The following is a 14,080-nucleotide window of genomic DNA, read 5'->3' as shown; positions in this document are numbered from 1 at the left end:
AGGTTCCATGTCCATGCCCTTTTCACTCAGCATCCAATGGCTTGTTAAGCATTGACAGAGAAAAAAAAAAACACCCAGAAAAGCCAGTTTTCTACCCCCACCATGCTATGAATTTGTCAAGAGGCTTACATCTATTTGCAGCCAGTGTCTACCTGAAGAGACAAGCCTTTTAGATTTAAACAGACAGTGTTTACTAACAAGAAAATGAATTCCTTGAAGACATTATTGAACCCAGGTATTCTCCCATCTTGTGGAAAGCTGGCACATCTAGATTTTTTTGAATAATGGTTGCTTCTTACCCGAGTACAGTAGCCTCTAAATGTTCTAGGTTAAAATATGCCCACAGGAGCACTTTCAGGTAAAAGGCTACAACAAGAACAGAGTACGTCAGGAGACTTCCGTCCTATTGCTGAGTGATTGTACAAAGTGGCTGCCAACAGCCAGGTGGCTTCCAGTCATTACAACTGAGAGAGAGTCAGAGGCAAGTCTTTAGCATTGTATAACCAAAAACTACAGCTTATAAACCTCAAGAATTGCACACATACATTTTATCCATTGTATAAAGGGAAAACCCAGAGGACTACCCATGCCTCCCAATGTGGGGGGGGAGGGCAGAGTGAGGGCAGCTGGCTTCAGCAGTGTTACTGAGCACGTTCAGTCTGTGCGAGCACACTCAGTATAAGCCAAGCAACAAATCGCCGGGGGGGGGAGGGGGGGAGGGAAGCGGGGCACATGCCCCCCCCCGCTAGATAAACCTATATGCCAATAAGAAGTTCAGTGACTACTGAACTGACAGCTTTGAAATAGATGGCCACCAACATTACTGCACTACTGATTTTGTCATATATGGATGGTGGTCAGCAGCTTCATACCTCATTACTGTGAAGAGAGAATTTGCAAGAGGGCAATTAGGAAACAGCTCTCTGAATAAAGTTAATCTGATGGAAGATTCCCTTGGTAGGCAGTTGGCCATTGAATTCATGGCTTTTTTGGTCCTATGACAAGTCTTGTCCCATGCTGAATTAACATTTGCAGGAGGATGTTTTCTGTACACTTAAGTGATTTCTGGCATAGATCTTAAAGGAAAGGGAGTTTCCCATTGGAGACCTTTTTCCTACTTTAGTGTGAAGAGCTAGTAGGCAGCCAGTTGGCTGCCTGACATTCACTTTTAAGACCAGCATCCAGCTGCATTAGATTTGCATCTTACTTTGTCAGCATTTACAAATAGAACAGTAATGGAATGAAAGACTATTAACTGTTTAGTGTATGTCTTAAGTGGGTAGAGAAGTTGTTTACACAGAGTAGCAAACATTAAACAGCCAATAAGAGAGTTGTTAAAAAAAACACAAACAAACGAAAAACACACACCTTAATGTAAATTCACTCCTCAACTATCTTTAGCAAAAAGATATTTCAGAAATACCATGAAATTTCCATCTGATTTCAGAGCTCAACTAGAAAAGGAGACTAATGGGAGAAATCCTGGCCCCACAGAAATCAGTCAATGGTTAAATGCCCATTCAGTTCCCCAAAGACCAGGTTTGCACCCCACATTTTTGGCAGTGTAAATAAATGTGGTTGCAAACAGTGGTGTTTAGACAAACTCTGTCTATTTACCTTGTGAATGGAAAGAGGTCTTAAAAGTGTTGATTTTTGCTCCTGATAATTTACAGCCCCACCAAAGAAGTGTCCTAAAGACAGCTGTTGGTACTAAACTCAAGATCAGGTTGAGGCTCCCTTAAAAATGTTGATCCTTAAGAAAGAAGGGTTTCCATAGAAGACCACACAAGGAAAAACAACACTGGCCCAACCTTTATGCATATGTATCTGTCATAAATCTAAAGCAAGCTACAGAAACGCTGCAGCTACTTTAAGCACAATCAAATGTATCACATAGACATAGCTTCCACAAGAAATGAAATAAATATGTGAGATTATACTGCCATAAGCATTTATTGAGTGGGAAAAGAGTCAAGGCAGTTTATCCAAGAATATTAAAGATAACAGACTAGACAGCTCAAAATCTGCTGACCTAGTTCAGCTGCAGCACAAAAGACAAAAAGCAAAACCTGGTACACCTTAATGAAAGGCTTTAATAAGAATTTGGCAGGACTAATGTACTCCTATAGCAGAGCCATGAGACCAATATAAATGTCAGCATACCTATCAAAGGCAGCTTATTCCAGTGCCAGATGGAGATTTTTTTAAAAAAGAATAATGTAATGTGTTAGCAAAGAAAATGAAAAACAGCAAAATTCATAAGCCTTTCTAAGCCTCAGAAAGGCATTGGTCAGCTTGGCCATCTTTAAGACAGGGCCAGATACAGTGTGCTTTCCCCCTTCCAGATGAAGGAAATGCTTAAGTGACTGCAGAACAGGACAGAGGAGTCCAACCTGTCAGAGAAGACTGGATTCAGTGGTAACAAGAGTTCACCAGCACATCTACCAATGTGATATATGCCATCATGTGCCAGCAATGCCCCTCTGCCATGTACGTTGGCCAAACCGGACAGTCTCTACGCAAAAGAATAAATGGACACAAATCTGACATCAGGAATCCTAACATTCAAAACCCGGTAGGAGAACACTTCAACCTCTCTGGCCACTCAGTAAAAGATTTAAGGGTGGCAATTTAGCAACAAAAAGCTTCAAAAACAGACTCCAACGAGAAACTGTTGAGCTTGAATTAATATGCAAACTAGATACCATTAACCTGGGTTTGGATAGAGACTGGGTCGTTACACATATTGAATCTATTTCCCTACGTTAAGTATCCTCACACCTTCTTGTCAACTGTCTAAATGGGCCATCTTGATCACCACCACAAAAGTTTTTTTTTCCTCCTGCTCATAATAGCTCATCTTAATTAGCCTCTTACAGTTTGTATGGCAACTTCTCCCTTCTCTGTGTGTATATATAATCTATCTTCTTACTATATGTTCCATTCTATACATCCAGTGAAGTAGGCTGTAGCCCAGAAAAGCTTAGGCTCTAATAAATTTGTTAGGCTCTAAGGTGCCACCAGTACTCCCATTCTTTTTTTGGTAATAAGAATGAGATTCTTCTTTTGCTACTATAATGTATAGTCAAATGTTTTATTAGGTTACCTTCACTTGGATAATTTAGGACAAAAACATTTTCACTTTTCACCCCGACTATTTTATTCAGATAGTTTGCAAACTGTTCTCTTCGTTTTCCACTGGGATTTTGGATACCCACTTAATTACTTACACAGACCCAGCTCATTGAAAACAAGCACTGAACTACTGCCTTCTGGTCTTGAGCCAGCCACTTCAGGACAACATTAAGAAAAATCCCTAGATTTCCACTTTCTATTCAGAAGGGAAAAAGTCACTACTGCTGGTTGATTAGAGGTTTTTCTGACCCAAAAGGCCCTTTTTCAAGCTTTTCACAAAAACTGTTGATGTTCAGAATTTTTCATGAAAATGTCATGTTTATCAATTTAACCAAAACTTTTATCAATGTTCAAAGTTAATGAACATTTGTGTTTACTGGAAATGTAACTTTACAACAAAAATGTCTAACAAATCAAAATCATGTTGGAAATTATCAGAGGTTTCAGAATCTTTTTTGGGGTGTGGGGGGGAGGGAAGAAAAGAGATCCCCTTTGAACACCCTAGTCTGCCATGTCTCTAAGAATCTAATTTACAGCTCTTTAGTCAGTCTGAACTTTAAGGCCAGGCAACTTGCCCAACCACCAGGAGGCTCTCCAAATGTTCTCTCTGAACAGTATATACACTGCATTTGGTATAGACACATGATTACCAGTAGGCATGTGGTAGATTCAGAACCATAAAAGGGCAATATGGCTATGAATTAAGAGTTAAGTAAAGACCTAAATTGAATGAATAATTTTAATTCCATGAATAGAAAATAAACCCTCCCACAGTGCTGTCTAGTCCAAGCAGCACTATTCAATAGCCAGCCTTCATCATAGTGAAAATTGGATTTCTGGTAAATCTAAACTGGGCAGTGTGCTTAAAAAAAAAAAAAAAAAAAAGATTCATGTAACTTTGGAGAACTGCCATTATTGTTCTCTGGATCCCCCAGCAAGCTTCCTATCTCCCCTGGGACTCTGAAAGGCAAACACTGGTTAAACTGTAATTTCTGGTTAAACTGTAAATTCCAGCTGTATTTGTTCTTTAAGAAAAAAATAAAAATAAACTTCCCCCCCACACCACCAGTAGTAGCTGCTTGATTAAATAGCCAGACAGTCAAATAAGATGGATTCTTGGCCTCCTATTACAACACAGTGCTCTAGTTTTAATTGAAAAAATGTGATTACATAGTTGCACAATTCTAATGAACAATAACCTCTCTGTTTTTCCCCAAACAGGGAAGACAGTTTAGTTAAGAAATAAATATCATGTATGCCTCCCTGATTTGATGAATCCTGCAACTTTACCCTTACTTCTAAATCCTTCTTTGGAGCATAGAAGAGAATTTTTAGAGCAGCCTAAAAATCATCCTAGCTTATATTTGAAGAGGAAAAGAAACCCTCAGAAGTGTGTGTGTGTGTGTGTGGGGGGGGGGGGGGGGGGGGGATAAATAGGATGTTTAAATACCAGAGCACATAGCTCAAAGCTATCTGAGCACTCAAATTCCCCTAAAAGTCCTTCTATTGGTTAGTTTACTTCCAAAGTATTTTTAAAATGTTTTCATTTGTTCCCATAATTGCATTATATACCAAGTCCAAATAGTGGGCATAGAAAAGAATGTGTGATCTGATTTGTTTTCTTTAAAATCCAGCTACCCATTCGGATGGTGAAGAACCCCCTTTTGGCTCAAATACTCAAAACTTAATTTTGTTTTTGAGTTAAGCAGCTGATTTGGTCTAGACTGTATTTAGCAGTAAGAAATGTCTCAGCTTCAGTGCTGATGTGATAAGGCTCATTTCAGTGGTTTCCCTATGCAATAAATACAACTGGACACCAGACAACAGTGGGGCTGCTAGCTACTGACTTAGGACGCTTAAGGAAAAATAAGTTACAGTCCAACCATCCAGTCTCTCGCAGTTTGTTTCAGTGGCACCTGTGTCCAGATATTTCTCTTTATACTCCCTTTGCCTTTTAGGCAAGAAGGGAGTAAGAGGAAGATGGCACTTGCTAACATGGCAAACATTTGTCATGTAAGCCTGAAGAGCTCAGCAATAGTTGGTTCTCAGAGAAAGCAGGTATTAAATAAATAGCTTCATAATTGTTGAAATAGTTATGTTTGCTAAAGAGCAGACCATGATATTTATGGATGGATGGCCTTTGTGCCTCAGAACACACAAAGATATGTTTATTTCAGTTCCATATAAATAAAGCCCATGCGCAAAGATTTCAAGCTACTAAAGGACCAGCTAGAGTAAACATTTTTTAGAAGAACTGAAGCACACAAGATACTTTAACAAGCAGCAATGATCTGGATACTACTGGATGCTGACTGACCAGTCACTAACTAGGTTATGCTCCTTCTTACTTGCCGTGAATTTATGCCAAGTCCCGTATTTCAACTTGCCCTCATGTATATATGGATCTCAATTCACAGTACATATCCTGAGTGTGCTACTTAGCTACATAGCATCCTTAAGAGCTTAGGGCAAATATTACAATATAGCGCACACTCTGTGTGTGGACACAGCAGCAACCTAGTTTAGTTGCTAGCTATATATGTAAGTGAAGCTGAAAGTTTCTGGTTTCCCACAAGCAAGTTTTAAACAATCTGCTGTACAAAATGGGCGAAATCCTGCTCAACAGTGAAACTCCCAGTGGCTATAATGGGAATGTCCACACAGCAATTAAATATCTGCAGCTGGGCTGATAAGCGGACTCACATACAGGCTGTAGAGCTGTAATATTGCTGTATAGACGTTTGGCTCATTCTGGACCCCAGATTCTGAGACCCTCCCACCTCATGGGATCTCAGAGCTCAGGCTCCAGCCCAGGCCCAAAAACTTCTACATAGCAATAGTACAGGCCGCAGCCCAAGCCCAAGCGAGCTGACTTGGGCCAGCCAGAGTCATGATGTGGGTCTTATTCAGTGTAGACTTACCTGATGAGGCCAGGATTTCACCCTATTTTTAATCTGAACCCTGAAACATTTAGTAAGTTATAAAAATTTCTGTATTCCAGACAATTGTTAGTCTATTGTAAATCCTAGTCTCTGTACCCGCTTTTGAGCTGACAGAATCTATGGATGATTAAGATTTTATTTGCTCTTGTTTTTCTAAAACAGGTGCTCAGACAATCCCATCCTCATTCCTTTTGAGTGACAATGAACTTTTAAACATAAGTATTATGTCAGTCGCTCTACCCTGTAACATTAGAAGGTCATGCAGAGCCCCTGTAGGATATTTGCCAGTATAAGTGATGCCTCTCTTAGCCAAACTCCTTAACCTGTTCCTCATGTAACTCCTGCAGCTCACTACCCCTATTTTCATGCATCAGCACTTGCTTCCAGAGACTGGAAGTACCGATGTAATTGAGACACCTAGTTTTCTCACTATTCCAAGCCAGCTGGAAGTAGGAGATACTGGAATTCTATGAAAAAAAAATCCTGTTCTGACAAGACTTCTGGGTCCAACAGATTCAGGACAAGACAGAAAGGAGGAGAAAGCATTTCTGTGAGAGTAGTATCTGGCGCTTGACCATTCTGGGAGAGACAGCTGATTTCCATTGAACAGGGGATGATTGTACTTGCCCCTCTGCAAACAACTGGAAGGGCAACAATAGTTAGAGAGGCAAACCGTTAAACAGATGCAAGTCATTTATTGTCATGGGCCTGGGTTGGCAGTATTGAGCGCTAGTCTTTACACAAGCAAAAACATTGCATTCAGTAGGATTATTCACATGAGTAAGCAAACAAATTTAGTCTGAGCAAGTGTTTCTTATGGTCATGGGGCCTGAATCTGTAGATTTTAGGGCAGGGACCTGGTTTCTCTTATCTGTCTGCTGTCTAGTGTTCTGTTGGTACTATAAATAAGCATCTTCCCCAACTTTGAAGTCTGCCTTTAAGGGACGGTATTAACTTGTCGTTCTGCATATTTGTAAGTGGCAAAAATGTGGAACTTGCATGCATAGTTCTTATTATTAGCCAGTTATCACTTACATCAGTGTCTTACTTTAAGACCTAAAGCAAGCTATAAAAGCTATTACAGCTTAAATCACAAAGTAAACACCATTTTTACAATGGCTGTTATAGTTTGGCTCTGTGCAGAAATAGCTTAGGAAAGCAAATCCAGAGGCCTATACAACAGAGCATTAAAGAGGAAGTAATACCTCATCCTAGAAAGATTTAAGACCAGTTTGTGATTTACATGTCAGGAAATGACCACGGACTGCTTCTGGTTAATGAAGAGAGACACTGTACCTCAAATTAAGCCCACACTATTGTTGGCCTCAAAGGGTCAAGAAAAAAATAAACTGCTGTTTAAATGGAGATTTCACATCTACTGTTGAGACCACGGCTCATTTTTAACCAGACTCATACAGGAAATTTGCAAATACAGCATCCGATGTAGATGCTGCATTGGTCCTTACAGCTTTAATATAGTGGCCTTGTTTTTGAAAAATTGAGTCAAGTACAGTTTAATAGTTGGTTGAAAAAACCCAGACCCCTGTCACATTAAACCACCTTCGTATAAGTATACCAGAATTTCCGTAGGCCCTACACTTAGATTTGCAGGCGAGTCAGACCAACACAGCAAGCACCCAAGGCATCTATTCATGAAAGATTAGCATCCCGATTGTTTAGCTTTGAAACAAACTGAAACATGCCATCTTCCTTATGACCATCCTGAAGAAAGCTGAGAAACATTAGTCTGGTTTTTTAAGCTTAAAAAACACTTATGTGGAATACACAGATTTAGCATAACCAGATGTACAACAGAGATAGGTTGTCCGCTCCAATGTTTTTACTGGGCATTAACTGGATGAATCAGGTAGACTTTCCATTCTTAAAATACATTTCTAGGGGACACAATGTAAGTGAACCTAACCCCCGTATGCATCCCCCAAAAACAAATAAATCAACCTACCACAAGCCACCACTATTGTTGCAGCCTGAACCCACTGAAGTTATTTCTGCACTTGTGTGGTTTTTGCACTACACTAACCATGGCATGAACTTTAACTCCAAGAGAAACCATAGGTTCTAATACTTTTTAATGGTAACGTTTCCAACAGGGACTTTGTTACGCAATGCAGAACATATTACTCAACTGGCAAATCCTTACCAGCTTCTGGGTCAGTCCTGGTGGAGCCCACTCATAAGTTATCGTGTCAAACGTTGGATCTTTCCGAGACACAATAGGATTAGTGATGATCATGCGGTTCCTTTTGTAGATGCGAACACCATCGCCACCTTTCACCCGGGCAGTGAGCGTAGAATACTTTGAGTCAGACAACAAGCGGCCAATTTTCCGATCATCTTCTGCATCAGAGCTCAAGCTGTGATCCTCCTGGCTACATTTGCATGACTTGCATATTTTCCTGTGTGGGACAAGTGAGATCAATCATCCTTTTGATACAAGCTGGACCTCGGTAGGCATGTGCTCTTTTGAAGGCTCAGTGCTGAACTTTAAAGTTACTAAAGGTTAAATACTAAACTGGATCGCGACAGAAGACAAAAAGGGCTTTGTGATGCAAACTATATTTGGGAAGGCAGCATGATATGCCTTAAAGGAATCTGCAGTGGTATGGAATACAAAAAAAACCGTAAATGCCTTACTGTTGTCCCTGGTGAGAGCAGCAGCAGCCGCCACTGATCAACTGTGCCTTCTCACCTGCTGTGACTGAACAGCTAGTTTCCATGAATTTATAAGGGATGCTCAAAGAGATTATTAATTTCATGGCAGTACCACACAGTTTCCATTATTGAAATTTATACTTCATTGCAAGTGTTTTTGTAGTCATAATTATAACCAAAAAATAGGAAGATTATAAATCCATACTGCTATTTCTTGGTAGTCAAAAAAAATATATAGTTTTAAAAGCAAAGGGCCAAACTCATTTTTAGTATAACTTTAATAGCAATGATTAATTTTGATTCACAATTCTTCTCTGTAGTTGGCAAGCTGATTTAAAACAAGTAGTAGCTGAACTTTGAAGGCTGAGATTTTCATGCAGCTTAGGTGTGGAAATCAGGAACCCACAGTTGTATAATGTGATGTTACATACCACATTCTGTAATAGTACTTAAGTAATACAGAGATTCCATATGTACAAATATGGAACTCTGCAGGACTTAAATACATAATTATAAAAGCAATATTAGCAAACAATACAGAATTCACTGACCAAACACAATGGAGTTCTAAAATCTTGAAAACGGTTGTGTATTTTACAAGCATGATACAGACTCTTAAATCATAATTCTTGTTCATCTGCTAGACAGAAGTTGCCTTCTAATTTTTAGTCATTGTTTCTTTTTGATTTGCAACCAAACACTTTGGCATTCTTCAGGATAAGAGGAGGGATACAGATGTTCAGTAGTTAACATCTGTGCTGCTCAAGCTGTCCTCAAAACAGAAGTGTGTTACTGGTAGATCTCTTGGTTAGATGATGTTTTTTAGAAAAATACTGAAAATGGGATATCTAGAATCACAAGATATTTCTGATACTAGACATCCTGTTGAGATAAACCTCAGTTCAGCCAAAAATAGGCTTAGGAGAACCATTGCTAAGGTAGATATTTTAACCTGTTGATGAGTATGGTGAGGGACATTAACATCCTGTGAAACCAAAGCTTTTTATTTTCACTTTCCCCAGCCATGTCTGTCACTTTTGTCCTTGATAGCAGTGAGGCAGTGTTTAGAATATTTACTATGGACATTTGGCATTATCCTGCTGGCTCATGCCTCACAGATTTGAAAGTGAGCAAGGACAGACAGCATGGGTTTTGTTTAAAAAGCATTTTTCAAATCGTTGTACACTGGGTTCCAAGACTGTGTAACACACACACACACACACAGGGGATTTGCATTACAGTATATAAGCCCATATGCAGTGCATCAGGTGGCTCAAGTCTAAACAGAGTATAATTACTTTGGCACTAAGCCCCATTCCTGCTGTGCCATTGAATAGCATCAAGTACATGTCTGCTATTTTGCAGCTGGCTGATGACAAAGAAAAAACAGTAGCACAAAGAGAGCCACCATCATTTAGTATTATTACTTTCCCCCGCAAAGTTATGTCAAAGCATAAGTGAATATTCAGTTTCATTTACTAAATTCTCAGAATTACACAAACTCAGTAGGCTGTAATGTAGGGTTTACAGCCTGTTCTAATCCCTGCCAAGAAATTCTATTACACAGCACAATTTTTAAAAAAAAATATTTTAAGACAAAAAGAAAAAAAAAAGAAAAAAAAAAAGAACTGGTAGAAGAGAGGTGCAAACTCATTTTGCCTTCATTTGAACCTGCATTTACACTGTGGGTTCTAGAGTTTGACTAGTTCAGACACTGCTACTTCACAACCCTTAGGACCTTGACCCAGCTTTTCCCTACGGGAGGGATATCTGAGTTTGTAAATTGCCTGGCTTACTGGTGGTGGATCATACAGCTGCAGTTTCATCAAGGGCACACAGAGCAGATGGACAGAACTGCTAAAATGGCACTGATCTAACATACACCCCCACTGGCATTACTGCTGTATTTAAGTGCCTCCCAGTATTTGAGATAGAAACTCCTCTCCTGCTTCCCAGCCTGTAAAAGTAATAGCTTGATTAGTTATCAGGATTTTATTTTTGCATGAGAGTTTCATATTCAGTTCGGACTGCTGCAAGATCTGAGCTGGTTATCTTTGCAGGAGCAAGGCGCATAGTCTGTGCTCCTGTGAAAACTGTCTCCCACACTCATGGGTGAAGTTGGTTGAAAAATAGGAATTGGTTTCCTTTGTTGGAAGATTTCAGGTTTAAGTTTTCTGCATGTTTTCCCCTCTACTTTTTCTAGTCGCATTAGATGTACAGTTTGGATCTACGGTGCTTAAGTCAGAGTAAACGTCTTTCAGTTCACTTATACAAAGGAGGAGTATATTTTAATTCATTTTACAACATATGACAAAATGCTCTCAGATTTAGGTGAGCGTGTATAGATTATTGTATTACCAAGTGCATTATTGTTTCTCCTTGTTGTGATACACTGGGACCCTCTAGCATGAGGGTTGCTAGAGAAAGGGAAAGAAATGGTTAACATATGCAGAGGTGCAATCTAGATTAATACATTCTGAGGTCCAAAATAATCCTCACAGCACAGTAGGTCACCTGCAATGTGTTGGCAGAGCATTTGGTGCAGTTTGAGACATCTAGATACAAAAAGTTAACCTGCTAAACATCTATTTTCCTTTGTTGTGCAGGTCTCTACCCAACCAGTATATTCTTACAGATTTTATATTCCAACCCATTCTATTAACAGCAAGTAATCACATCACAGCTGTTTCTTGGCTCGAAAGAAGCCATAACGCAACTAAGTGAAGCTGAACATGTGTTTTTATTTGAATGAGATGATGTATCACTAGTATGCTTTCAGCTTCTCTGTCACCTTCATCCAAATATCACCTTAAAAAAGGTCCTAGGTTAGAGCCACATCTGCACATTAGAGATGTGGAATGGAGGAGTTTGTTTACTTTTTAAAGTCACACTATACAAAAGTGCTTATTAAAGGGAAAAGTCAGTTCCCCACAATGAAGATAGATCATTTAATTGAAAAATGCACTTTTTAGCTTTGGATATGGTTAATTCATTTTTGTTCTACACAGACAATCACCTCCCAGTGCTGCTCTGGAGGGCTACCTTGGCAAGAGTGGCTTAGACCCTTTTTTAATCCTCCCTTGATCATGGTTCCCCACAATTTACTGCAATCTCAAGGGTGATTTAAGTTGTGCCAGCTGCCCAGGACCTCAAGAGGGCATTCTATCATATGGAGATAGCCAAGTCACAGGGCTGTCCAGATCATGCCCCTCCACTCCCAATATCAGCAGGTGTGAGTACAGCAGCACCAGAGTCTAGACCTGATGAACAAATGTGAATCTTTTCCTCAGAAAATGCTTGCTATGACAAGATTTTCTTTTAAAATTTTCCATGTAAATTTCAGGGTTCAAGGAAAAGAGCCTGAAAGTCTTGACAGTTTAAAAATTTGGATTGTTCCCTGTGACAGAGGGGAATATTTCATAATATTTTGTATGAAGAATGTGTGTTCCTCAATTTCCCCTACATGCTGCATGGTTAACTAGGCAGGGGGGAAAAAGGTTTATTCCCTAGACCTAGATGTGACCGACTCCTTGCTGTCTGTGGCCTGGGCCCAGACAATTGCCTGGCCATTTGGTACCTAACAACTAATGACCAGAGGGACCCACCCTCTGCGGGATGCCAGACAGGTTTGACCAGCTGGAGAACAAAGGGCCAGGTGACGATGTTTTCCCAGGAACAACAACAAATGTTTAAGGAAGAGCCCTTCGGGATTGTTAAGTGTGGGGCTGCTGGAAGGAGGAGATGCTTCTGTACTGGGACTACAGAGGGATTGGAGGAGGGCTCTGGGCTGATCCAGATGGACTTTTCTGTTCTCTACATTAAACGGAAAGACTTTCTATGCCATGTTCCAGACATCTAATAAACCCTTCTGTTTTTACCAAGCTGGCTGAGCCACTCCAGAGTCAGGGGTGCATTGCTCCCTTTGGTTTTGCAAGTCTCCCCTAAGCGTTCAGTTCAGGTGCACTCACTGAGGGGGAGCTCACGGAGCGAAGCAGGGGTGCTGATGGCTCCAAAGTTCAGTCCCAGGAGGCGGTAAAGTCAAGGGACTTACCCCAGTGAGAGTGCGACCCGAACAGGCTCAACACACTAAAGGGGTCCTCCCCAGGGACTGTTCCAAAGCACCAGACTTGTGGATCTGAGACACTCCCGCCCCCAACCCTTTTCTTGCTTTCTTGGTCGCGGGGGGAGGGGGAGAAGAGACATTTTGACTAGTACTGTGAATATAGTTAAAGAAATACAGAGTAAAGAAGTGACTATGCAATTCTGACAGATAGCACAAGATGAAGAAGTGTTTTCTGGATAGAATGAAATGGTAGTGTAAGCAGGGGAATAGTCCCACTATTGTGGGGAACTTTCCTGGCTTCTGCACTACCCCGGTGAAGTGGGCTAGTGAAAGGATCCGAGTCCTTGCTCCCACTTCCTTTACCCAGTGGCCTCCCTGTCCTTGAAGACTCCCTTTTCACTCTCCTGTCTGGCAGAATCCTCGTAACCCCAACAAGGCTGGGCCCAGGATTCCTGGGGGGCTTGACCCCCAACCTTGCTGTGGTCACCTAGGACAGGGGCTAGGGTGTCCCCACTCCGGGGTACTCTCTCTGCTCTGGGCACTTCTCTGACCCACTGACCATTACATACAAGTTAAAGTAATTTAATCAACAATTAATTTTAAAAAAAGAATAAGGAAAAATGAGAAAGGTTACAGGAAACACATCACCCCGCTCTGTGGCAGGGAACTTCACAAACAGTGTCTCTGGAATGTAAGGGCAGTTCACAGTCTGTTCCTTGTAAGTCTCAGGCCGCCTTCTCCGGCCCTGGCTATGCTGCAGGAATGTTGTGGGTTGGACACTTGCTCTGGTGGTGGCCACATGCTCTCAGGCTCTAAGTGGTAGGACCCTTCTTCCAAGTGTCGCCCCCGCCCAGTCGGGGTTACGATCCAAGCCTGGCCCACAGAGCCTCTTGGCTGAGGCGTCTCCCTGTGCTGGGCCCGCTGCCCAGGGTCCCCCTTGCTCTTCCCAGCTGCTCACCACACCCAGCTCGGGACTGCCCCAGCCCCACCACTCTGTCTCTGCTGCTCTGCCTCCAGCTCCCTGGGCTGCTTCTTTGGCCCCTCTGCCTCTGGTTGCTACAGCCCTGCTCCCAGGGCAGGTCTGCTCTGCAGGCTGCTTCTGCGACTCTGCTCCCAGCACAGACCTGCTTCCCGGGCTGCTTTTCTGGCCCCTCTGGCTCTGGTTGCTGCAGCAGCTCTCCTCCCAGGGCAAGTCTGCTCTCTCTGGGCTGTGCCTCTGGCTTTGGGGCTGCAGCTCTGCTCTCAGGACAGGGGCTGCTCTCTCTGG

The 14,080-nt window shown here is 41.5% G+C and overlaps 1 protein-coding gene across 3 annotated transcripts in view; it reads right to left on the bottom strand.

Annotated features, from left to right (window-relative positions):
- The window catches only part of LMCD1 (LIM and cysteine rich domains 1), a 65,618-nt gene that overhangs the window by 14,906 nt on the left and 36,632 nt on the right, over nt 1-14,080 (bottom strand). For all 3 annotated transcript variants that reach the window (XM_027823712.3, XM_037904902.2, XM_037904900.2), the window contains one exon: nt 8,239-8,494. In XM_027823712.3, coding sequence (XP_027679513.2) covers nt 8,239-8,494 — 256 coding nt within the window. The remainder of the gene's footprint in view (nt 1-8,238; nt 8,495-14,080) is intronic.

The sequence above is a fragment of the Chelonia mydas genome, chromosome 7 (assembly GCF_015237465.2).
Source record: "Chelonia mydas isolate rCheMyd1 chromosome 7, rCheMyd1.pri.v2, whole genome shotgun sequence".
NCBI lineage: Eukaryota > Metazoa > Chordata > Testudines > Cheloniidae > Chelonia > Chelonia mydas.
The sequence above is the reverse complement of the archived record's forward strand: the minus strand, read 5'-3'. Positions and strand labels throughout refer to the sequence as shown.